Genomic DNA, 24,254 nt, shown 5'->3' with positions numbered 1-24,254 from the left:
GGCCTACCCTCTTTATGACTTAAAATCTTTGAATTCTTTAGAAAAAAAATATTTATATCTTTTTAATTTGATGTCATAATTTCGCAAGGAAATAAACTGAAATTTCTACTGGCAAGTCAGGATTAAATAAGTCACTTCAATGTTCAGGCCTCAGTTTTAAAAATACCTTAGAATATTAACAAGAGGTCATTTACAGACTTTAAATTTAGAATACGGAAAAAGGTCAGACATTTCTCTACTGTCTGACTTCTTTATCAAAAAAAAAAAAAACACATTTTGAGTAAAAATTCAGGGACAAAAGTCGTAGTTCTGACTTGTACTTTGTTCTTTGAATTGAATAAAGTCACATTTTATTTTTTCTCTGGCTTTACCTAAAATAACTTGGTCAAAAAGGGTCAAAAAAGGTTTAAAAAAATCCTTTGAATTCAGGATTCTGAGGAGCAAATTAAAATTTTGATTTTTCTTCAGACCTTACCTTAAATAATTTGGTCAAAAAAGGTCAAAATCATACCTTTGAATTCAGGCTTCTGAGGAGGAACTTAAATCTTGGGATTTTCTTTTCAGGCCTGACCTAAAATAACTTGTACAAAAAGGGTCAAAATCATACCTTTGAATTCAAGCTTCTTCGGAGGAACTAAAAATTTTGATTTTTCTTCAGGCCTTACCTTAAATAACTTGGTCAAAAAGGTCAAAATCATACCTTTCAATTCAGGGTTCAGAGGAGGAACTCAAAATTTTGACCTTATAGTTAGAATTGCAAAAAGCAGGTCACAGACTCTGTTTTATGAAATGACTTACTTCTAATAATTAACTTACCATTCTAAGAAGTAGGTTCAATTTTTTAAATTTAATTTTAGAAACTAGATAAAAGGTCAAAATTTTAACTCTGATTTAAAAAAAACACTGAGGGAAAATTCAAAATTCTGACTTTAACGTCAGAAACGGTTAAAAAAAGTTGGATTTTTTTTTTTGCAGGTCTTACATCCTCAAAGATAAAATCCCCCCAAAAAGTGAGAATTCTGTCCTTAATCTAACAATTCTAAGGCAAAAACGGTCAAAATTTTCACTTTAAATTCGAATTCCCAGGGAAAGACACAAAATTTTGACCTTGAAGTCTGAACTGCAGAGAAATAATGTTTGTGTTTTTTTCTTTTATGGGCTTTAGCGCTTGAAAAACTCACAATGCCTGAGTTAAAAAGTAAAAATTCTGGCTTTAAATTACAGGTGTCAAAATTTTTGAACTGGTCCTCGTCTTTTTGCGTAGTTACCTCCACCATCACACCACACACAGCCTATTGACTGTAGTAAGAGAAAAAAACACGTTTCAAACTTCCCTTGTGTTTGTTTTATTCCAGGATGTCTGTTTTGAATTGCTGAACAAATTGTACATATTTAATAATAAAAAAAATACAAGCTTTACCTGATGTTCATATTTTCTCCAAAGCGAACTGTTGCTTTCTGAAAGACAGTGCATAATGCTTCATCGATAAAAGAAAAAACAGAATGTGCAAAAAGAAAGAAAATATCACTTTGAGTTACATTGTCAGAAAAAAAAAAAATCAGCTTCCCAAGCGAGAGCGCACACACATGCCTGCGTTAAGAGAAGTGGCACATTTACAGGAGTTAAGGCCTTTTCAGCGCTGGCTTCAGGTCATGGACGTGTTTACCTTCCTGTTGCTAAACATGCTGCATGCTTTCATACAACCCTTTACATCGTTTCCCCTGTAACTAGAGAAGCAAGCAGGCACAGATCTGATTATTATATAATTTAATATAATTTAATATAATTACAGCTTTGAAAGGGGCTGGCAGTATTCCTCTGGATCATATGAAGGAGAACTGTGAACGTTTGATTAAAAACCCCAGTGCAAATAAACACATTCTGTTGTAGATATGATCAAAACTGTAGGAAACTGGCAGGGTGTGGTTGTAGAAAGGTTGTGTTGAAACTTTTTGGTCTTCCTGACACTTCTTTTTTTGAGATTTATTCCTTTAAATTTCACTTTAAGGATGGGGAAGCTAGATTAGCTTAGCGACTCCGTTAACCATGTGTTTGATTCCTTCCTCACTTCCTCACCTCCTAGTTTCCTCTGTCCTATCCTCCCAGTAAAGACATGGAAGCACAAATAAAAAAAAAAACTAAGTGGACAAACTCTTAAATAAAGATAATTCTGTCTGGTCCTAGCTTCACTGTTAATTTATTCGAATATCGAACAAAAACATAATTTTGGATCAATTCAAATTTTGATTTAGCATCATCATAACTATCATTAAATTAATCTTTATTCATTTATTTAACAGTCAGTTCATTTGTGTATCTTCATTCTGCTCATTAGCCACATTTCCTTCAAGTAAAGCAATAGTAAGTAAGCAGAAGAAATTTAAGAAACTGCACCTTTTTCTTCTTTTAAATACAACATGGATAAAATACAAGTGTTTTCCCTTCATTTCGTGCAGCGACGTTAATAAATCACACGACCACGGTGCAGTCTGTGGAGTCTGAAGCTGAATCTGCATGCGCCGGAAAGCCACTGAGGTAAAAAGGTTTAAGCAACAGTTTTTCATCATTTTCATCAAAACATTCAGTTCAAAGTGTAGTGCTGTAAAAATGATCAATATAAGATATATCATCTGTAAATCAAGGGTACGAGCAGGTGTTTGGAGTGAAGAGACGAGAAACGACTTTAGTTTGATGTAAGAGTCTGCGTCTATATCATAAAGCTGGTGCATACAATCTGAGTTAGTCAGTTACTACAAAACTATTAGAGATAAACCGTGGAGGTGTTTGGTACGGAGGCCCGCAAGTCCCAAAAATGCAAATCTTTTTTTATCTTGTGCCCACAGTATAATTATATTGCTTGCACAGGTTATCTTGTTTCCATTATAATACAGTAATCTCATGTTAGCTTTTCGAGATGGGAACCTTTCACATCTGAAACAATAAGGTACTGATTAATATTAATTTTTTAAATGATAAATTCTCAAAGTTTTTAAATTTAACATATTAATTTCTTGATTTATAGCCTTGTAATGCTGCGTTCACTTCCAGTAGGAAAATCACCTACTCTTCCACTCACCTACAGTCACAATGATGTGTTTAGGTACCCAAATATGGTACCACTTTGATTTTATGTAAATGGTACTTGGTACTAAAAACAGAACTAGGTCGCTAATATGGCACCCATCCCTGTTAGCTTTACCATAATTAGCCTTTCCGCACAAGATACTATCTTGTTTTCACAATGTTCTTTCCTGAAGTGTTTATCTTTTTGGCTCAAGTTGTTGTCTTGTTTTCACATGTTAAATTGAAAGTCCAAGTTTTCATCATTTCTTTCTTTTACATGTTTTGTTGTGGGCCCATGTTACTATCTTGTTCTGACAAGTTATCTTGTGCATACAAAATTATACTCGTTCACGCAATTTGTTGGCTTGTGCGCACAAAATTGTATCTTCTTCACACATGCCCAAGTTTCATTTTGTTAAGACATGTTACTATCTGGGCTTCACGGTGGCGCAACCGTTAGCGCTGCAGGTTAATTGAACACTCTAAATTGTCCCTAGGTGTGAGTGTGTGTGTGTGAATGGTTGTCTGTCTCTGTGTCAGCCCTGTGATTGGCTGGCGACCAGTCCAGGGTTAACCCGCCTCTCGCCCAATCACAGCTGGGATAGGCTCCAGCCACCCTCGACCCTCGAACAGGATAAGTGGTTAAGAAAATGGATGGATGTTACTATCTTGTGTACAAAATATAATCATCTTGTTCACACAAATTATCTTGTTGTCATATGTTATTTTGTTAAGAGCCCAAATAGTTATCATGTTTAGACCATAGACTGTATATAGAGTGGACTATGGCTCAGAATCTGAGTGGAGCTGGTTGACAAAATATATATATATGTTGTTTTTCCTGAGAGTCTAATTTCTTGTTGGCTCTCCCTCCTGTCATATTTTACAATCGGCTCAAAAAATACACAAGAACTTCAGCGGTCGATCATCGTTAAAAATGACATAAAGCCTAATTTTTAACCTCTAATAACTAATGAAACGAAATTTTCCAGAATAAAGAGGACTTGAATACAAGGCAGCCAAATGATATCTTCAAATCACCACAACAATCAGACGTGAGAAACATTTCTACAAGGAGTATTAATTTTTTAAAGTTTGACCACAGCCCATCTGGAATGACTGGGGAGATAGATTTTTTGACATATACTGCAGCCAGCCACCAGGGGGAGCAGTTTTTGTGGTGACCTCCCTTTTTTTTTCAGTCTGTAGTGTAAACAAATTCTCATTATCCTTTACTAATCTATCTGCTTTAAAAAGTCCCCAAAAATAACAAAAAAAATAAAGGAAAGTAATTATCTTGTTTCAGAAAGTAAATATCCTGCTCTCACGTTAATGCGCGCCAAAGTTTTAATCTTGTACTGAAAAGTTAATTTCTTGTGCAACAAATACAACTTTTTTTGGTTTGTGAAAGGTATTATGTTGTTTTCACAAGTTATCATCTTGTGTGCATAATATATAATCTTGTTCACACAAAATAAAATAGTTTTACATTTTTGGGACTTCCAGGGCTCCGTAGTTTGGCACTGCTGAACAAACTTAAATGACATCTGTAGAACTAAAGATATTTTCATGCTGTCCTTCAGATCTCTGTGTTATCTCAAAGTGACATCTGATAAAGCGGGCTCCATTCTGAACATAACACCGGTGTTATTAGTTACAATTGTCAAAGTTTGTCTGTAGCACCAGGAGTCGCTTTCAGATCGTTAGCAGGAGACATTTCCTTGCGTGCAGCTAAACTCAGCCCATGTTCAGTCTTTAGTTTAGTGTCATAGAGATTCTTCAGACAATTCATCAGTGTCTCATTGCAGGAAATCTTTTTAAAGCTAGCCGTACAAGTGTCGTTGTTATTGTTGGTGCAAATTTACGATATCAGTGCTGAAGTTAGAATCTGGTTTGTTTCACTGTCCACATGGCTCATAACAAACGTACAGTCAGTTAATAGGATATAGTTATGCGTACCAACTTAGTCAAAGCTTTCCCACATCATGAGAAACACCAGTGCATTTTCAATACATAAAAGTTTTAAAAACATATAAAAAGTCTTTTTCTCCCCGTTAACAAAAACACCTTTTGTCAAAGTGTAGTCTCAGATCTCTCTACAGACCGTGATTCCTCTCTGCTCCGTGACGGAGAACACTCCCATAAATCTGGCTCCTTTGGTCCAATAATAGCTTCTTCCTTCTGCCGGCGTGTTCTGGAAATAGCTGTCATCATTCATCATGTGGAGGTTTCGAGCGCTTTCACAGGAAGGTACAATGGGATCCAGCACAAAGCGCTCAGGCGGGATCTCTTTCATCAGAGTCCATTCACCATTTGGGATGAACGAAGGTGATGTTGTACTGCTTGGCCCAGCGTGCAAACACCTGTTTCTCCGTGATGAAGCGATGGTGGCCTCCTCGGCGGGCCCTCTCGTTCTGGATATAAGTCAAACATTCATCGGGTCCTCTGGGCTTGTAGTAGTGGTAGGGCATCTTTTTGGATGCAGGTTTTTTTCTGGAAATGAGAGGTTTAATCAGACAAAATCTTTAATATAATGAGCGATTAGACACAGCCTCTAGTGGACACTCTGCAGGAGTCTTTTTTTTAACATCACCCCCTGATTTGCCCCTAACCCTAACCCATTAAAAGTAATGTGAATTTAAAGCTTTTCTACTTTAAAGATGCTGTGAAGAGGATCTGTTTTAATAGGAATGCCTCGCCACCTTCTGGCCCAGAGTCTCAACTGCACATTGTGTAAAAAAACAACATTTGACGAGCTGTGTGTTTGTGTTGGAAATAAATGGAGATCAGCTCAAAACAAATTTTCTTTGCTGAAGACAACATTTTACTGGATCCAACTCAAAAAGGTGAGAGTGAGTGCTGTTGGTTAAAACATAAAATTTTTAAAATACAATAATTTTCTTTTTTAATTTTTTGCAAAACTTTTAAATTTCCAAATTGTTTAATTTTTTCCCATATTTTCTGCATTTCAAATGTTTTTATATTTTGCACTATTTTTTGTCTAATTTTGCAATTTCTGAAATTAAGGTTCTTTTGAAAGTTTTGCAAACTTCTGAAATTTTTAATTCTTTAAAAAAATTGAAAAAAATTTACATTTAAAAATGTTTGGATTTTTTTTTTGTCATTTTTTTTTATTTTCAACATTTTAAATGTTTTGAGTTGTTTTGCAATTTGCTGATTTTGCAAATTTTTGAAATTTTAAATTTTTGACAATTTGAAAACATTTTTAAATAAAAAAATATTTGGATTTTTTTTCATTTTGTATTTTCAACATTTCTAAAGATTTAAGTTTTTTGAAATATTTTGAGTTGTTTTGCAATATTCTCAAATTTTAATTCTTTGAAATTTTTGCAAATTTATGAAATTTCAAATTCTGTGAATATTTTGAAAATTTTTGTACTTAAAAAAAATTTTTCTTTATCTTTTTTTTTAATTTTTCAAATTTCCTTTAATTAATTCATAGCAAATTTATTACTAAAATTTAAAAAAAACTAAGCCACCACATTTACAATTTTATAAATTAAAAAAAAATCCTAATTTAATTGTTCATTTTTTTAAAATAGTTCATTAGACGATAACTTTGTATAGAATTTTATACACTTTAAAGTCTTTGTTGTGAGGTTAAAGTAGATTTTGTGGCTCCGGAAAGACTTGAGCCCAGGTGAGCTGAGGCAAAATGGCTCCTATGAAAGTAAAGGTTGCAGACGCCTGATATCATAAACCAGTTAGGAAATCCTGATGGGATAACTTTATCATTTTAGCATGTCTTGTTTTGTTCTATTTTTAGAATGGACCATTTTGGGCAGTTTAGCGATGAATTCAGGGATTTTGAAAATTTAGGACTCCGAAGCGCTCCACACATTTACTATGTACATCTTGTGTTGTTAATTTACCTTTATATTTAAAATACAGGAGAGGATTATACCCCCTCTTTAAGTCTATTTTGAAACACCTATGAGTAGAGAACCTAAAATGTTTCTCACTTTTTGCTTCAACAATTATTCTCCGTACTCAAACTCATGAAACCTCTCATACTTCTCTGTTTTAAAACTCTACACTGGTTAAAAACAGTAACCGCTATACTCACACGCAGTAGCTGGGTGGAACCATCCCGTAAACTTTGATGTTATCACAAATTTCCACGGCGATGACCATGGTGAACCAGCCTGTGCTCAACCACGAGTGAGACTTTTGTCTAAGATAAAACGGAAAAGAAAACATTAAAACAGAGTTAGTGAAAGCAGATTATACCTAAAATGGTACTGGTACGTGTGACCCAAAGCGCTCACCTGTCTCGTCCCGTCTCTCTTTGGAACAGATTGTCAAACCTGCGCATCTTACTGGGCGTGACGGTAAAAAACGACACATTGCTGTAGGTCGAGCTGACTCTCTGGATCAATCTGTACAACGTTCCTTTGGCGTCCTTGGCGATCTTACTGGGGGGTCCCCAGAAGATGATGGCCGGGTGGCTGTCAGTTCGTTGCAGGAACTCGTTGGGCCTGCGCACCACCTTGAACACGCTGGAGTGGGCTACGACCCTCAGAGTGGTGCGGCCTCCCACGTCGGCCTCGAAGCCGATAGTTGGGGCGTCGTTCATTCGTATCACGCACTCCGTATGGTCGATCTCTTCTCCTGCTCCGGTGCTCAGGACGTGACTGGAGCTGGTCACCAGCGCGCAGTTATGACAGTGGAGGGACAAGTTCTGAAAGGAGAAATAAAACCAAACACTACGGTCAATTTCTTATCAAATATTCTGTTTCTGAAGCTGCTGAGTGTGTAACATTTGCTGGATTGTAACCAGTTTTAACACAAGTTTATCTCTTTGTCTGATTCTCTGTGTTTATTTTCTTTTATCCAATAAAAACCTTAATCCATTAAAGAAATTTCATCCTGAAACGAAGCCCAGTGGCTCTTTTCCCAAACCGTAAACTGATATAAAGAGGCAGACAAAGTCTATTCATCACGGTAAGTGGAGCTGGGCTTTACATCATGATGTGATGCTGAGCGACACTCCTGGGCTGAGAAAGTCCCAGAGGCTGCAAGGACACAAAACAACCCAGGAGCTAAAAATGAACTCCAGTATCATTCGTTATTTTTCTAAATGTTCATAAAACTGTCTAATTTTGGGATCCTTAATTGAATTTTTCACATTGAAGGCATCGTGAAGACTATCTGGAATCAGTAGTTTTTTAAAGGATAAAGACTCCATTTCCCATGAGCACTAGCACCCACTGTTGTAAACCCACCCACTGTTGCCAAGGCGCACATTTGTGTTAAAGCAAATGAATGGAGAAGATTTTTTTCATGCTCTGGCCCTGTTTACACGACAACATTTCCTCTGAAAACACTAAAATGCAGCGAAAAAATCGGTGTTTACATGAAAACGCTGACGGACTGAAAACGCTGTAGTAAGCATGCCAGACCTGCAGGTGGTGCTATCACTGTCTTGTTCAGAAGCAGTTTTTTGTTCAAGGCGACTTTTTTTACGGGAAGCAAAGCAGTGAGGTCATGTATTAAGAGAACACTAGAAAGGCTAAAAAAACAACTTACAAAATCACATTATTCTGAAAAACACCATGGAGAATATTAATTAAAAGGCCTGTGTTATTATACACTTTGTTCAAATTACTGTTAGCAATAAAAACATTAACATTGTTTTTCTATTCACTGATTTTATGTTTTTTTTTTCTTTGTATTATTAGATATGGGGGATAGCCTAATTAGCTTTAGCTTAAGCTTCAAACGACAACTCTTCATTTTTTTCTTGGAAATTCTAAAATTTCACTTTGAGCTTGTAAATTATTTTATGTGTTGCAAGTGAACTAAGGATGGGCGAGTACCGATACCAGGTATTTGTATCGGCCGATACCAGCCTTTTTTCAAGGTATCGGTACTTGAGAGGGCTGCAAACACCAGCAGCAGATACTTCAGGCAAGAAAATTTTATGTTGAGCAAGTCCTCCTCGCAAAAAAGTTTCTGCTGATTGCTGCGGTTTAACACCACAGCAAATGTGCGCCAGGTCCTGTTCAGACAACATGAATCAACGAGGAAGAGTTAATAGTTAAACTGTTTTATTTTGCACTTTAGTTTACTCTAAACATAGTTAAACTCTGACAGTTGTTAGTTTTATTGTGCACTTTTAATATATATATTCTTTTATTTATAAAAAAAAAAAAATTGAAACTGAGAGTAGTTTGTGTTTTATTTAGGACTTAATGGCCGGGTGACTGAGCTGTCTTTGATCATATTGATCTGTCACTGTTAATTAAGATTTTATGCATCGAAGTACTAGTAGTATCAGTACTTGGTTTCCATGAGTACTCAAGAAGGAGTACTCGTACTGGTATCAGTCTGCGCTGATAATCTCACTCTTCATGGTGGATTATGAACATGCAAATATATAAAAGTGAGACTATTTCAAGATCATTTACTAACCGGGGTGGCCAACCTATCAGTGTGGAGCTCTTTGAGCTATTCTTTGATGGATCAGTTCAGTGTGACGAGGTGTGACAGAGCGTGGAGCTCAGACGGAGAGGACAACAGAGCAGTTGGGACATTGCTCAATAAAATGGCAAAGTGAAAGTATGAGGAACAGAGGACGCTTTCAGCAGAAAGATGAAATGCCAGACCAGGAATTCCCAGAAGCCACAGAAAATTAAACAGCTTGGAAAGTCAAACTCAGAGACAGACCCAGATGTTTGGAAGTCTTTAAGATTTAGCGAGTGTTCAGAGACTGTGACACTTGGGTCGATTGTTAGGTTTTGTTGTTATTTTTTCACAATTGGACTTAATTTCACAAAGTCTGTGTCTGTAGTCTGAGAGCGGGAAAGAAGACAGGAAATCTGACTTTGAAAACTGTAAATGTGTCGAGTTTCACGTTGTGTCATTTCGTATCAACCATAGACTGCATAAAAAATGGACGCCATCTTGTTTTATGAAGTATTGTTGCCACACAACTGCTCCCTCTGGTGGCTGGCTGCAGTATACATCAAAAAATCCATCTCTCCAGTCATTCCAGATGGGCTGTGGTCAAACTTTAAATAATTAATACACCTGGTAGAAATATTTCTTACATCTGATTGTTGTGGTGATTTGAAGATATTATTTGGCTGCCTTGTATTTGAGTCCTCCTGATTCTGAAAAGTTTCACTTTCATTAGTTATAAGAGGTTAGAAACAAGGCTTTAAGTCATGTTTAATGATGATTGACAGCTGATGTTCTTGTCTATTTTTTTTTGGGGGGGGGGATTGTAAAATATGATTCTCAATTTGACAGAATGAAACGATCAAACAGTCTAACTTTACAGTTTAGTTCTGCTCTGAAAAGACACCAGCAGCTGTCACAGAGTTTCTCAGTGAACAGTCTGTAATCAGTTAAAGGAAAAGGGAAGTGGTTTCTAGACACCACAAAGATGAAGGAGACAAGATGTCCAAGAAATATGATGCCCTCCCATGTCCACGGGGGTTGCAAGAAATCCTTATAACTGCTCCAAATATAAAGCATTCCTCATTTTTTAATATAGCTGGAGTCCCCGGGGATGACTTCCTGTTTGGGCGTATAATGGCTGCCTTGTGATGACATTTGGACTCCGAATTCATGTGCTGCACAGAGTGAATCGTGGAAAAGTATTTCTTACGAGGTTGACATTTTTATTTGTTTATTTCATCAGGATGCTGAACCCCAAAGTTCCCCTGGTGCCTGTGATATGGGAGTGTGTTATTGATTATGAGCCACAGTCAGTGGAGCAGTGTGGTCAGAGGGGGAACGGGGAATGCACTGTGTTGGTAGTTAGGAGGCCTGGAGAAAGCGTTCCGGCACTTTCCATTAAACAATTACTCTGATAAATGTCAGCTTCACATGGACTCAGAGATTTAGTATTCTCGGTGTAAATGAAAAAAGATGGTTTAACCAGCTCATAAAACCACACCTCATGCCTTCTGACATACAAACTATAGGTGAAGTGAGTCCTTTATCTTATTTCACATCTGCTGGGGAACAAAAGAGCATCAGTACACCAAAAACATTTCATACTTCGTAACTGTGACAGAGGCCTTTGTTGAGTTTTTCAAGTATTTTTTCATATTTGGAGCAACTGTGTGTATCTCTGTTCATGTTCAGGTGTGTGAGATAAATAAATCTGGCTTCGTAAACTGTAATGTGTCGAGTTTCACTTTGAGTCATGCAAGAGTTGAAGTGCATTTGGAAACCCACCACAAGCCTCACCGCAGGTCTTAACCGAACCCTTAGAGCAAAAAGTGATTTGGTAAATCTCAAGTTCACAGAATAAAAACATTTAAAGAGTCAATTTTTACAGTTTACGTCTGCTCTGAAAGAGACCAGCAGCTCTGACAACTTCCATCCTAAAGTTTCACAGTGAACAGTCCCTAATCTACGGTGGCCTGTGAGAGTCAGACAATGTGCTTAAGCTATAACACGAATGCAAGAGAAAAACACAAATGCAAAAGATAAAATGGCAAATGCGAGGAAGAAACACTAATGCGAGAGCAAAAATACAAATGCAAGAGCAAAATCATGGTTGCAAGGGAAAAAACAGCTACAACACAAATGAAAGAATGTAAGAGCAAAAAAACTAATGCAAAAGCCACAACACATATGCAAAAGCAAACACGGGAATGCAAAAGAAAAAAAGACAAATGCAAAAGCTGCAAGAATAATGTAAAAGCAGAAAAATGGGATTGCAAAAACGACAACACGTATTCAAAGCAAAAACAGGAATGCAAAAACTTCAACGCCGTCATTAGAGCAAAAAACAAATGCAAAAGCTAATACACAAATGTAAGAGCAAAAAACTCAATGCAAATGCCACAACACTAATGATAAAGCAGAAAAACAAATGCAAAAACCCCAACACGTATGCAAAAGCAAAAACATGAATGCTAAAGCTAAGAAAAAAGCTTTTTTACTAACCAAAAATTCCTTTTCTTAGGAGTGCAAAAACTTCAACACCATCATAAGAGCAAAACAACAAATGCAAAGGCCACAACATGAATGCAAGAGCAAAAAAACCCATGCAAAAGCAACAACACCAATGCAGGAGAAAAATCACAAATGCCAAGGCCACAACCCGAACGTAAGAGCAAAACAAGAATGCAAGTGCAACTACTCAAATGCAAAAGCTACAACAAAATGTAAGAGCAATAAAAAAGGAATGCAAAAGCAACAACACAAATTTATGAGAAAAAAAAACTAATGCCAAGACCACAACACAAATGCAAGAGAAAAATCATGAATGCAAAAGCTACAACATAAATACAAAAGCTTCAACAAAAATGCAAGAGCAAAAACACGAATGCAAAAGCTAACAAAAAAGCTCTTTTTATTTACCGGAAAGACACATTTTCTTATATTTAGCCTTAAAAACGTTAGCATTAAAGCTAGATTTATCAGAGCTTAAGGCAAAAAAGAAAGACAAACATTTATTCTTGGCTGGCTTTTGCATTCCTGTTTTGGTGTTAGTATTCTTGTAGTTGTTTTTTGCATATCAGTTGACACCTACCAGCCACTGTAGTTATCAGTAAAAGAAAAAGGGGAAGTGGTTTCTACACAGCAAAAAGATGTAAGAGATAAGATGTGAAAGAAATATGTACTCCTGTGTCCACAGGGTTGTAAGAAATCTTTGTAATTGCTCCAAATATAAAACATTCCTCATTTTTTAATATAGCTTGAGTCTCTGGGGATGATAATTAATTCCTATTTTTTAATAAAACACATTTATTATTCAATATTTAAACTTGCAATGCTGTGTTTACGTCCAGCATGGAAAATCAACTACTCTTCCACTTGAAACATGATACTGTTTGATTTTACATGAATCAGGACTCGTTCTTTTCAAACCATGTTACCGTCACTGTCACCTTTACAATGGGTTTACCTGCAGATCCAGAACAGGAGGGTGTTACCTGGAGAGAACCCTCAGAAAGAAGCTGCATAACATCTGCATCCGCTTACAAGTTGGATTATATCCTTTCAGTCACACCCTGAGCCACACCCCATGCCCGCTGACATGCAAACAATAACTAAAGTCAGTCCTTTGATTCTCTCAAAGCCTCCGTATTACCTTGTTCCCGTTAACCGACACATATCCATCTCTGCCGGACCACCTCTTCAGATCTGTCGTCGTCAGGGCGTGATTTGTGGCCACATGAAAGGGAACATAGATTTCTTCGCTCACATTGTTAGAGCCGTACAGGATGAGGAGTGTCATCAGGACAAAGACGGCTGCCAAGATAACCACCCTGTGGCTCTGATGACCCTGTGATGAGGACGACAGTTGTTGAACAAGCTTGGATTAGAAAATATGATGCACCGTTAAACATTAAACCACAGACTAGTCTATGGCAGACCATAAAAGTTGATCTATAACTCAACTTGCTTGTGAAAAACTCACTTGTGTGGTTCTAAAATATAAAGATTCTTTCAAAACAGATTTCAAACTATCCTTTGGGAGTGAACCGAGGGCTCATCTTCCTGTTTTGACATGAAATTGGTGTTAAGAATGACACAAGGAAGAGAATTAAGTAACAATTTCTGGATTTCATCTTCATCTGAATCTGATTATGATGACTACAAGAGGCATTTGGGAATGCTCTGGGAACATTTTAGTCACCTACAGTGCAGGAAATGTTCAGTGTTTTAAGATTTACAACTAAAGTAGATCAACACGTCCTTATAGGAAAAAATACAAATCCCAAATGGGCAAGTAATAGCCAGTAATAGAGAAAAAAAAGGCTTACCTTGATGATCCTGAGCCCCATGCTTTCTGGTCAGCACCAACACATTCACTGTAAGTTTCTGTCATCATACCTGGCAAACAGGAAGAAGACACGAAATGAACCCGAAACACAGAATAGCGTCACATTACAGGATATCTCAGTATGATCTCATGAGTGAATGCTACAATGTGCTAAAAACGGTAACCGTATCAGAAATAGTATTAGAAATCCTTAAAACAGTGTGACAGCAAAGAAAGACAGTCTTTGGTTAATGCTAATCCTGCGACAGAGTCATAACGGTACCAACATTTCTCTGTTTGGACTCAGAGATAGCATGTTACGCAGCCGCTCTCCGTCCATTCCTGACGTCAATTTTTCCTCGATATCTCCTTAAAACGATATCCCGCAAATGGGATGAAGGTTTTAACCCAGAGGTATCCTGTGAAAAGCGTCAGAATTAGCGCCCGTGGTTGGTAATCCGCTTTACCGTCTCATGGCCGTTGTGTTGTGTTGTGTTGATGTCTCCCCCATCCCTCACGCGCCCCATCTTCCTGCACCACTTCTGACGTCATGACAACGTCTACCACTGCAGCACGGAGATGAGTTGTGAAGGGGGCTGTCCAAGTTAAAGCGTGAGTGTGTGTGTGCGTTGACTCAACCCCAAATTCTTTATTTATGTTTATGAAAAATTGGTTTTAAAAAAGTGGTTCTCAAACTTTTTTCAGTGACGTTTTTTTTTCCTGTGATTTTTTTTTTCTTTTTCTGCCAAGTACCTCTTCACAAGCGCAAAATAGTCAAGGGTCTACCTGCTCTTTGACTTCCTTGCAGTGGCATCATTTTTATTTTTCTTACATTGATGTGATTTTATTTTTTTTATTTATTTATTTCGATCACATAAACAACAATGTTAAAAAATAAAATAAAATAATAAATAAAGCACGTGTGTATGCATACATACATACATACACAGTACAGATATAATCATAAGGAAATAAGTGCACAGTAAAAATGTTTACATGAGCGAAAGGGAGTAGGAAGAAGTATAAACTTATCTAATCCTACCCCTATAATCTTAACTATTAATATGTTTTAATTAATTTCATAAAACAAAACAAAATTAAAGGAATATTTATTTCATTCCTTCATTACACTATGTGTCATTTCCTGGCACATTTTAATTCAAATAGCAAGCGAACACCTTATGTAAATTATTTAATGTACCTCTGGAGAGTCGTTTCTTTATGTCTCTTTTTAAACAGAATTATACTTGAAATCTTTTTGATTTCAGTGCTCAATCTATTCCACAGTTTTACTCCACAAATGGTTATACAGAAACTTTTCTTTGTTGTGCGAGCTCTGCCAACCTTTAGATTTAATAACTCTCTTAAATCATGGCCTTGCTCTCTTTCATGAAACATTCTCTGAATATTTCTTGGTAGCAGATAGTTACTTGCTTTATATAAAACTTGGGCTGTTTTATGCTCAACCAAATCAAACAGTTTTAGATGATTCAAGACATTAACTCTGAATTGAATAATGCGTTAACATTTTTGTGAACTAAATACTCATCCCATCTGTCAATAAAGCCTGCCACCGCTCTACTTCACCTCCTACAACATCAACAGCCCACCAACTTTCCATGCACCTGTGGCTAACCTCAAGTTTTACAGCCCTGGGAAGATAACTACATCTACAAAAAGACTCATCTGGAAGAAAATACAGATTTTAATTCTGTGTGGATGGATTCATTTGACAATGTGTTGGCTTAATATAAATGCTTGATATGTGGCAAGACAAAAAACATACAGATTTTTTTTTGATGTTTTAAGTTTTGAAATTTCAAGTTGTTTAATTTTTTTTTGCCATTTTAACATTTTTGCAAATTTTGTATTTTTGTGCAACTTTCTGAATTTTCTTTTTTTCTTTTTGCAGATTTATTAAATTATTTTTTTTTGCATTTTTTTATTTCAAAATGTTTACAGTTTTTAAATTTCTTTTTTTCTTCAAATATTTGCAATTTATGAAAAATAAAAAACTAAGACATCACATGTACATTTTTATGAATTAAAAAATATAAATATATATAAACTTGTATAGATAATTAGTCATTTGATTCTAACTATGTAGATAATTTATTACACTATGTTGTCTTTATTGTGATTTAAAGTAAGTTTTGTGGCTCTGGACCAACTTCTCCAGGTGATCTGATTCAAAATGGCTTCTTTGACAGTAAAGGTTGCAGACGCCTGGTCTATTGGATATTCTGCTCAGTTTATGATCTCAAACTTATAATCGATGAAAAAATGTAATAAATAAATGGTTTTAACGGAATATTGCTTTATTGATATTTTTGGATATATCTGGAGTGCTCTCCACCATTTGAGAACCACTGGTTTAAAAGAAGGAGGATGTGTTTTATTAGACTGTAGCGCCACCTACTGGCCCGGCGTCTCACACACACTGTCGTAAAGATGTGACTTTTAGGCGTGAGTTTGTTTCGAACATTTTTTTTTTTTATTAAAGTCAACTTTTTACTGGATACAATGCGACAAGGTAAGGTATTTATCAGTACAGTTAAGCTGCGTTTCCACCAAGCAGTACGGGTCGGTTCAGTACGGTTTGGGACGGTTTGGGACAGTAAAGTCTCATCCCGTTTGCGTTTCCACAGCAAACTGTGCCCTCTCGTGGTGGGCGGCGTGTAAGCCGCATGCCGGAAGCCACAGCAGGTAAACAATAGCGCGACGCCGTAGCAGCTTACCCCGCGATTAAATCCAACAAAGAAGAAAACGCGACACAGTAAACAAAGAGCACGGATGGAAGACATGCAGCATTTCGTCCTCTCTGTGATTTTCACGTAACTCTGTTACAAAGTGCAACCAAGCTTCGTTTCAGAGAAGTCTGTGAGCCGCAAGGAGAAATGCAGCCGCTGTCGGGGTGAGTGACGATTCTTTTGACCAATCAACTGTCTGCAGTGTGTTGCTCCACCTCCCGAGAGCGGATCGGTTCAGTCTGGCACCCATACGAAAGGGTCCCAAAAAAGTGGGACGGCTCGTCTCGGTTTTAAGGGATCCGTCCCGGGATGAGTCGGTGGAAACGCCGCTTAAAGCGCACCGTACCGAGACGAACCGACCCGGACTGCTTGGTGGAAACGCGGCTTTATATAGCCCTGTTGTGATAAACGTGAATTTGTACCATACGTCAGTAGCAGAGTACTCTGGTCGCTAAAAGGGTCACTTCATGGAGACAGGGGGTTGCAAGAAAGTGCATCTGGGACATTGTTGTGTATTCTTTGCTTGTGTACTGTGGCAGAGACCAGCGAGTCGGCCTGAGGGTTTGGATGAGACATTAGCCACCTAAGGCTACTGTGGTCTGTGCAGATGGTCACATGGAGTCTCTCATCATAAAGACAGCTTTGTTTAGAGAGCAGCTAGCTTAAGCCACAACATAATTTCATTCTGTCATATTTGCAGATGCAGTAATTGGATTTGGGGGCAGTAAAGCGAGTGTAAAAACAAAAAAACGAGTCTGATTCTCTGCTGCACTGAGTTGAAGCGCCAATGCTCTTTTTGCATCGCCTCTATTTTCAAGAAAAGATATCTTATCAGTGTGAAACATGTGGACAGAAAAAGGCTAAGAGAGGAAACTCTCACACACACAAAACGTGCACTATACAGCAGGTTTATTCTTACTCACAAAAAATCAGCAGTGTCAACTTTACATTCAAGTTTTTATCCTGCACATTTTACAAAATAAGACATGATACCAATGGACAACCAGAATTTCCCACCAATATCTTAAATTTAACACTCAATGCCAGGTAAACACTTTGACACTAGTCAGCTCAGTAGTGCAAATACTGTTGCAGTTTTTGGAAAAGCAGTGTGCGACTAAGTAATCAGCACTGTGATTTTAACTATAAAGAAGCAGCATAATTAAAGAAGGCTTCACAGGCGTTTGTTCAAAGTCTGTAGAGACTTTACTAAGTTTGTATTTAACACTGTTTCTCAACCACTGATCTAAATACTGTCTGTAGGTATGCTACCAGAACAAGGAACAAGTGCCACATGACATTCAAATGAGTGCAGGGTGTGTTTCAGAGTAAACACAAAGCTGACCACTGCCATGCCAAACATTTCAACACAGTAGTTTGTGCAGTCAGGCCAAGAAAGAAGGGAAAAAATCCAAAAAAAAAAAAAAAAAAGCAACAGTAGATTACAGCCTGGTCTATGAGATTCAGTCTCCACATTTTAATTCAGCAGGTTAAAGATCACACCATAAAGAGGTAAATATAGAAAGCAGTAAAGCCTAACCTAAACGAGATAACACTTGATTTTATGACTGTTTTGAAGGCTGCTTTGTTTGATTATCAGCACGTGTCCTAAAACAGATCACGTGACATTTTTTAAAGAGGGGGTTTTATGCTCAAGCTATTCAGCTCTTTGGAAGTCTCCTCCACTGCTGCAATTCAACAAAAGCATGTCTGTTTAAAGGAAGATTCTGCAGGATTCTGCTCTATCAGCACTTTTGGCCCTCTGTACGTATGTGTCAGTGTCTGTGTCTGCCTCAAACCCCCTCCTCTGCCTGTGTGTTGATGTTTTGGGATGTTTCTGGGCGGAGAGTAAGTGTGGTTACAACAGCCAATTACAGAGCGCCCAGTTTGCAAGTGACTTTGCTTGTAAATTAGCAAGTGGAAGAAGCTAATCAGAGCAGCTACGATAGTAGATGTAGCATGGAGGAAGAAAAACACAACCGGAGTGACACCTTAACGCCAAACTGATAACGTTTTTTCCTAAAAGAGGGTGAAGCTTGGCTCGACTTTCACTTGCTTTCAGGAACTTGGAGAGCCAACGCAAATTAGCTTTCTGCTAACCAGGTAATGTGTCAAATACCTGTGATTAGCTTGTGCTAACATGCCAAGTTAGTTGCACGGCTCTCGAGTCTCTCCCACGTAGAAAGACGATGCTACAGGTGGTTGCAGGGCTAGTGAGTGTGCTGCCGCTGGCACTGACCCAAGGAGGAGGAACCCAGTTTGAATGTTGTGTTTACTAACAAGTAGCGAAAACTCCTGCAGACCCTACCTTTAAAACAACAAATTGGCCCTTTTAGGGAAACTAACCAACTTGTGATGTCACAAATTGGAAAATATCATTTCATCTCATTAATTATCATGTATTAGCATAACATTGCCTCTTTAAACAGCTTCCTGGTGTGTTTAAGGCAGAATACTGTGCAAATTTACCGGGGGAATACACCATGGCAATTATGGCATATAAAAGCAAGGAGGCTAAAACACTTAATTAATCAACAAGAAATTAATCTCACGCCGTTTTGGCAATCAGTTGAAATTCTAGAGGCATATACACAAAATATACTCAGCTGTTTTCAGGATGATGAATAAAATAACTCTAGATTTGAGATCGTTTTCAACCTGTCATTAAAATGTGTCAATTTTAGACACTTTTACAACTGTTGGGTAGCTTTTAATTAGTACATAGATTAGAAAATAAACCCTGGAATCATTTTTGATGCAAATAATTAAAAGTTACAGCAAGTAATGTAACACCTTTTAAGTGCTGAGTGTAGCAGCAGCATATAAGTCTGAATATTAAGGCACACATAATGAAAATAAAAACTACAAGCTTTGGTATTAATGGGTTTTGGTTGGCTGTTTCAAGGTTTAGTACTCTGATGTATGGCTTAACATAATGAACAAGTAGTAATACTGAGGGTTACATTTAATATTGTTGTGACACTTTTTGAATTTTGGGAAGCACATTATTTTACCTACTGAAGTATCAAATATGTCTCCCAATTGCTGGGAAAAGTCCACCAACAATAAAGCCGTTGAAATAATAAAGTTCCAGTTTGGGTAATACTAAAACGTGAACAAAAAGGACCCAAAGCCAGCACAGGAAACCTCCGCCATCAGAAAAAGCGTTCCTCCTCTACGGGCTCCATGACGGGTGTTTGAACTCCATCTTGTGCTGAGTTGCCCACCTGGCGTAGATGGCCTTCTCGGTGATGAAACGATGACCCCCACGCTTGCGGTGCTCGTGAAAATTGTACATCTTGCACTCGTCCAACCAGACCCTCTCGTAGTAGTGGTAAGGAACAGGACTATGGTGGCCTTGTCTGATTGAAAGAGCAAAGCACAAGGTTACAGTAGGAAATGATTGACAGTGATGTGAACAAAATAAGATGAAAGTGAAACCAAGTGTCTTTTAACTGTACTTTTTTAATGACCAGCAGGGGGCGACTGCAAACCAGTTAAACATCTGCTTGTGAGGCACCAGATAAAAAATTATTCTACATCAGAGCTAAACATACTTTTAATCAGTTAGTGGTCAAAACTGTTTTGAGACCTTTTGACATCTCTGTTATATGCTTTGATTTGTGCCCATTTTGGCGCCCCCTGTGGACAAAATCCTCGTACACTAATCACTGGGTACACTAATCTTGGGATGAATCCACAAATAACCAAGACGAACTGTCCCACTTTTTGGGACCCTTGTCAGACTAAACTGATCTGATCATAGAAGGTGGAGCTACAACACTGCAGACCGTTGATTGGCTGAAAGAATCGTTACTTCCTGGACATGGAAATCACAAAGAAGACAAATTGCTGGATGTTTCCACCATTACTCTTTGTTTACCGTGCCACATTTTCTTCTTCGTTGGATTTATTAGTGGGGTAAACTGTGCTGCGCTGCTATGGCATCTAGCTAACAAGCTGCCTACCACAAGGCGGCACAGTTGGCTGTGGAAACGCAAATAGGGCCAGGCTTAACCAAACCAAACTGTACTGATCTAAACCGGACTTCTTGGTGGAAATGGGACTAGAGCTACCATTGTACCCTGAACATGGGTTGCTAGAGTTCTTGTTTTTGAACTGACAAGTTCATACTTGGTTTTAGCTGTCAAATAACTTCCTTATCACAAATAAAATAATGCATCATCTACGTACACTAACATTCTGTCACAGTGTCAACAGGCAGAGATGAAATGGGCCAAATTCCTATACGTGTGTTGCTTTAAAGGCTTTGAAATAGAAGTTATGCTCCCAAAGCCACTGCCAAGGAGGCTACATCAGCTTCTCATACATATTTTTTTGTTTGGAGCCCAAAATTGAGTCTCACCTGCAGTAGTTATCGTCGATCATGCCATAAACGTGGATGCTGTCACACACTTCTATGGCGAGAATCATCGTGAAGAATCCAGTGCTGAGATACGTACCCGTCTTCATCCTGTGGGACAGAAACCAAACTGCCTCAGCTCTATAGTTAATGTTATGGTATTTCTTGTAAATGACCTTTTAAATTAGGCTCATGATGTGTTTTCTCACCTGTTTTTTCCAGTTTCATTCTCAAAGATATTATCACAGTCCTCCACCTTCTCTTTGGTCACAACATACAAAGAGAGGTTTTGATACCTCTTTGCTATTTTCATGAGAGCATTGAAGATCAGTCCCTTCCCATCCTGCCTCATGTTCCTCTCAGGACCCCAGAACACATATGTGGTGTTCGCTGACCGCTGGAAAAAGTAGCTTTCATTTTTAACCAGCCAGGGTACACTGGTGTGAGCCACAACCCGAACGCTGGTGCGGCTCCCGACGTCTTTCTCGAACCCTTCTGTGGGTGCGTTGTTCATCCGAAACACACATCCAGCCTTGTCTATCTCTTCTCCGGCGCCGGCTCCGAGCAGATGACCTGAGCTGGAGACCAAGGCACACTGGTTGCAGTGCATATCCAGGAACTGTGGGGAAAGAAAGGTGTTTGAAGTTTTAGTTTCCTCACATATATACCGCAAAATTTCTGATGCTGTGAAAATGAGGTGCCACACTGGCGTCTTGAATGTTCTCAGTGGGAGGAGGTTGTGGACCAGTGCAGACAAATTCAGAGGTAGAAAAACACCAAATTAAATATAGTAAAGGTTCCAGGTTTTTCCCAATAATGGAGAAGTTGGAATGTCTGACGCTAACCTTCGACATCTTGGCTCTGCAACACAGAAGCAGGATCAGCGCAAGCAAGATCAAGGAGTGGGGAAAGGTACGTTTGCTTGCACGGCAATGCAAATCACTCCTGTTATTACATCACCACCAACAGGCAGGACAGGCAAGTGCTTGGGGTCCCCAGCCAGATGGGGGCCCCAAAGAGCTGACCAACTTTGAATCACTACAGAGCAGTGACAATTAGGAGAGTTTGCAATGACAGCGACGGCTGTATACAACTCCCTAAAGGGGCCCCACCCTCACTGTTTGCAGCAACAGAGGGTTTTTCAAGTGAAAAGCAACACAGATAACAGTCTACAGAGGCTAATTTAGCTTGGAATGGCTCAGTCTGTCCTGCTCCTGTTGAGTCCTTTGGGTAAAGACACCTGCAATCAACTTGTTACTGAGCTAGCTGGCTAAAAAAACCCCAGCTAACTTAGACAATACTTTTTCTGTCGGTATCAAATGGAAACTTTGTCCAGCTAAACTAAACTGTTAAGCTAAGAATGATAAGTTAAAGAACTCATAGGCAAGACATTTGGATAATGTATTACTAGCATACATGGATGAAAGTTATTGTTTGTTGGGTGCTAGTGGTGTTTATCGTTTGTTTACTGTGTGTTCAGTTGGCTGTATGCTTCTTAAAACTGTATTTGTTTATGTCCTGTTTTATTTTATAAATGCAAACCTAGTCTCATAATGCAGGCTTCAGCATATAGATTAATCTTCTGTATTGGAACTATGTTAAATCATACTGCCTCTGATTTTACTGAATAATAATATAAAAAGTAGAAGGACAGTGTCAGAGAAAATTCAAAAGTTGTCTTAGGTGAATTTAATGTTATAAACACAGCCTTTAAGATAACCTTGTCATATGTTTCCCTTTCACAATTTTTGTAAGTGTTAGATTTTTTTATTATATAAGGTCGATGGACACTAGTTGGAGGGGCCCCCTAGGAATTTTTGCCCAGGGCCTCAAGGGTTCTGTCTACACACTGACGGTTTTAGGGTGAAACACAAAAGTAATGTTGCGTTTCGGCAGCTCTTTTACAAGGAAACTGCCTTGTAGCCGACGTTAAATGCAAAGTTTTGAAAACAGCCTCCAGAGTGGAATTTTTCCTGAAATGTAAGCTGACATTTTTAGTGTCTTCATGCATGAGCATCCACCAGTACAATAGTACCGTTGTTAAAATCGTTGCGGACTACCATGTTGTGCTTGTGCTGCTCAATCTGCTCAATCTGCTGGCTGTCTTTTGACAAAATCAACATTTGTTGCGCCACTTCTGCTCTTTGCATTCACCAATACACCAGATGATCTGCTCAACCCCACTTGGGTGGAGATCTACCAAAACCTGCTACTGGACAATTCAGCCATAGCGCTACCTGCAGGCCTGGCATGCGTACTGCTGCATTTTCTGCATTTTCCCTCAGTGATCAGTAAATGCAAATTTTGGCTGATGGACACTGGTCGGACGGCCCCCCTGTAAATTTTTGCCCAGGGCCCCAAGAGACTCTCGAAACGCCTCTGTGTATGGCAATGGAAATCACTTCTGTTGTTACATCACCGCAGGAGGGGATTTAAATTGCCTTAAAATACTTTAAAAAGTTGTGTTTAACCAATTCAGAGGCTTTTTCCATCTGCGCTCTCAGGTTTAGGTTGAAGGATGACTACAGTACGCATGAGCAAGGAAAAACCTGTTGAAGGTCCCATTCACTGAAAACGTATTATTGCATTATCTTCAGAAAGATACAACTGATGTGAAAAGGGTAAAGCTTTCAAATTTGATTTCTTTAACCAATGGCTTTTTCGTCAGAGCTCTGTAAAAGCATTACTTTAAGCAACCCAAGCCCTGCCTCTTACCTGGTACATCCCGCCGGGGCTGATCCTCATGTAGCCCCTGAGAGTGGAGCTTTTCTCAGCAGGGGTCGGAGAACCGTCCCGCGTGATCACATGCCCGAACCAAAACAACAGAGGGAGGCTCAGACTGAGCAGGCACAGCCAGCGGAGGACCTGGGTCCAAAAAGAGAGGAGGGACATGATCTCAACATAAACATCTGGCTAACCTATAAAACACATGTTGCATTAAACGGTTCTCACCAGAGGCTGCATATCAAGAGAATTGGGCAATCCCTAACCCACAGAGCCTGAAAAAACTCATTTTTCCAGCCCTTTCAACTCCAGGATTGACATAAAAGAAACTCAGCCATGGAACCATCGCGATCAAATGAATCCATACACATTTTAATGGCTGCTATCCTCTAATCACTGTTCCCAAATGCAGGATCTCCCTCTTTTCGATGCCATTCTAGATTAAGTTGCATAAGAGACAGTAGATCCACAATCGTATCCAGTCGAAAGAGGTTTAAATAAATGATAATTCTAAATCTCTGCAGTGACCACTATTTTGTCCTCTTTGTTGACACAGTAGCCTTATAAACATTGTTAAAATTTCACCGCTCCTCTATACAG

The 24,254-nt window shown here is 38.4% G+C and overlaps 2 protein-coding genes across 3 annotated transcripts; both read right to left on the bottom strand.

Moving 5' to 3' along the window:
- Window positions 1–1,311: 1,311 nt before the first annotated feature.
- On the bottom strand, window positions 1,312–14,364 carry st6galnac6 (ST6 (alpha-N-acetyl-neuraminyl-2,3-beta-galactosyl-1,3)-N-acetylgalactosaminide alpha-2,6-sialyltransferase 6). 2 transcript variants are annotated; one of them, XM_074690170.1, is made up of 6 exons: window positions 14,105–14,364; window positions 13,819–13,888; window positions 13,143–13,337; window positions 7,354–7,766; window positions 7,152–7,259; window positions 1,312–5,557 (listed from the first exon to the last, which is right to left on the bottom strand). In XM_074690170.1, exons 2-6 carry the CDS (start codon window positions 13,837–13,839, stop codon window positions 5,371–5,373), a joined length of 924 nt encoding a protein of 307 aa, XP_074546271.1. In that variant the 5' UTR covers window positions 13,840–13,888; window positions 14,105–14,364; the 3' UTR covers window positions 1,312–5,370. The 2 variants fall into 2 exon arrangements, with proteins under 2 accessions (XP_074546271.1, XP_074546273.1); XM_074690172.1 differs by having other exon boundaries at window positions 14,285–14,360.
- Window positions 14,365–17,474: 3,110 nt separating this feature from the next.
- st6galnac4 (ST6 (alpha-N-acetyl-neuraminyl-2,3-beta-galactosyl-1,3)-N-acetylgalactosaminide alpha-2,6-sialyltransferase 4) lies at window positions 17,475–24,202 on the bottom strand. Its single transcript, XM_074690345.1, has 5 exons — window positions 23,883–24,202; window positions 23,646–23,795; window positions 21,140–21,549; window positions 20,934–21,041; window positions 17,475–19,929 (listed from the first exon to the last, which is right to left on the bottom strand). Exons 1-5 carry the CDS (start codon window positions 23,892–23,894, stop codon window positions 19,743–19,745), a joined length of 867 nt encoding a protein of 288 aa, XP_074546446.1. The 5' UTR covers window positions 23,895–24,202; the 3' UTR covers window positions 17,475–19,742.
- Window positions 24,203–24,254: the final 52 nt, after the last annotated feature.

The sequence above is a fragment of the Halichoeres trimaculatus genome, unplaced genomic scaffold (assembly GCF_033239565.1).
Source record: "Halichoeres trimaculatus isolate MK-OKI-2021-1 unplaced genomic scaffold, fHalTri1.1 fHalTri1_scaffold_16, whole genome shotgun sequence".
In the NCBI taxonomy this organism is placed as follows: domain Eukaryota; kingdom Metazoa; phylum Chordata; class Actinopteri; order Labriformes; family Labridae; genus Halichoeres; species Halichoeres trimaculatus.
The sequence above is the reverse complement of the archived record's forward strand: the minus strand, read 5'-3'. Positions and strand labels throughout refer to the sequence as shown.

What these genes read in the sequence shown, in the direction of transcription:
- st6galnac4 (XM_074690345.1), bottom strand. An exon ending in GCCCCGGCGGGATGTACCAG is followed by an intron (nt 21,550 to 23,645) that starts GTAAGAGGCAGG and finishes CTTTCCCCACAG; the next exon opens with TTCCTGGATATGCACTGCAA. An exon ending in AATGAAACTGGAAAAAACAG is followed by an intron (nt 21,042 to 21,139) that starts GTGAGAAAACAC and finishes TCTGTCCCACAG; the next exon opens with GATGAAGACGGGTACGTATC.
- st6galnac6 (XM_074690170.1), bottom strand. Translation starts at nt 13,839, where the DNA reads ATGGGGCTCAGGATCATCAAG. An exon ending in AGAGAGACGGGACGAGACAG is followed by an intron (nt 7,260 to 7,353) that starts GTGAGCGCTTTG and finishes GTTTTATCTTAG; the next exon opens with ACAAAAGTCTCACTCGTGGT. An exon ending in GTTCCACCCAGCTACTGCGT is followed by an intron (nt 5,558 to 7,151) that starts GTGAGTATAGCG and finishes TCTCATTTCCAG; the next exon opens with AAAAAAACCTGCATCCAAAA.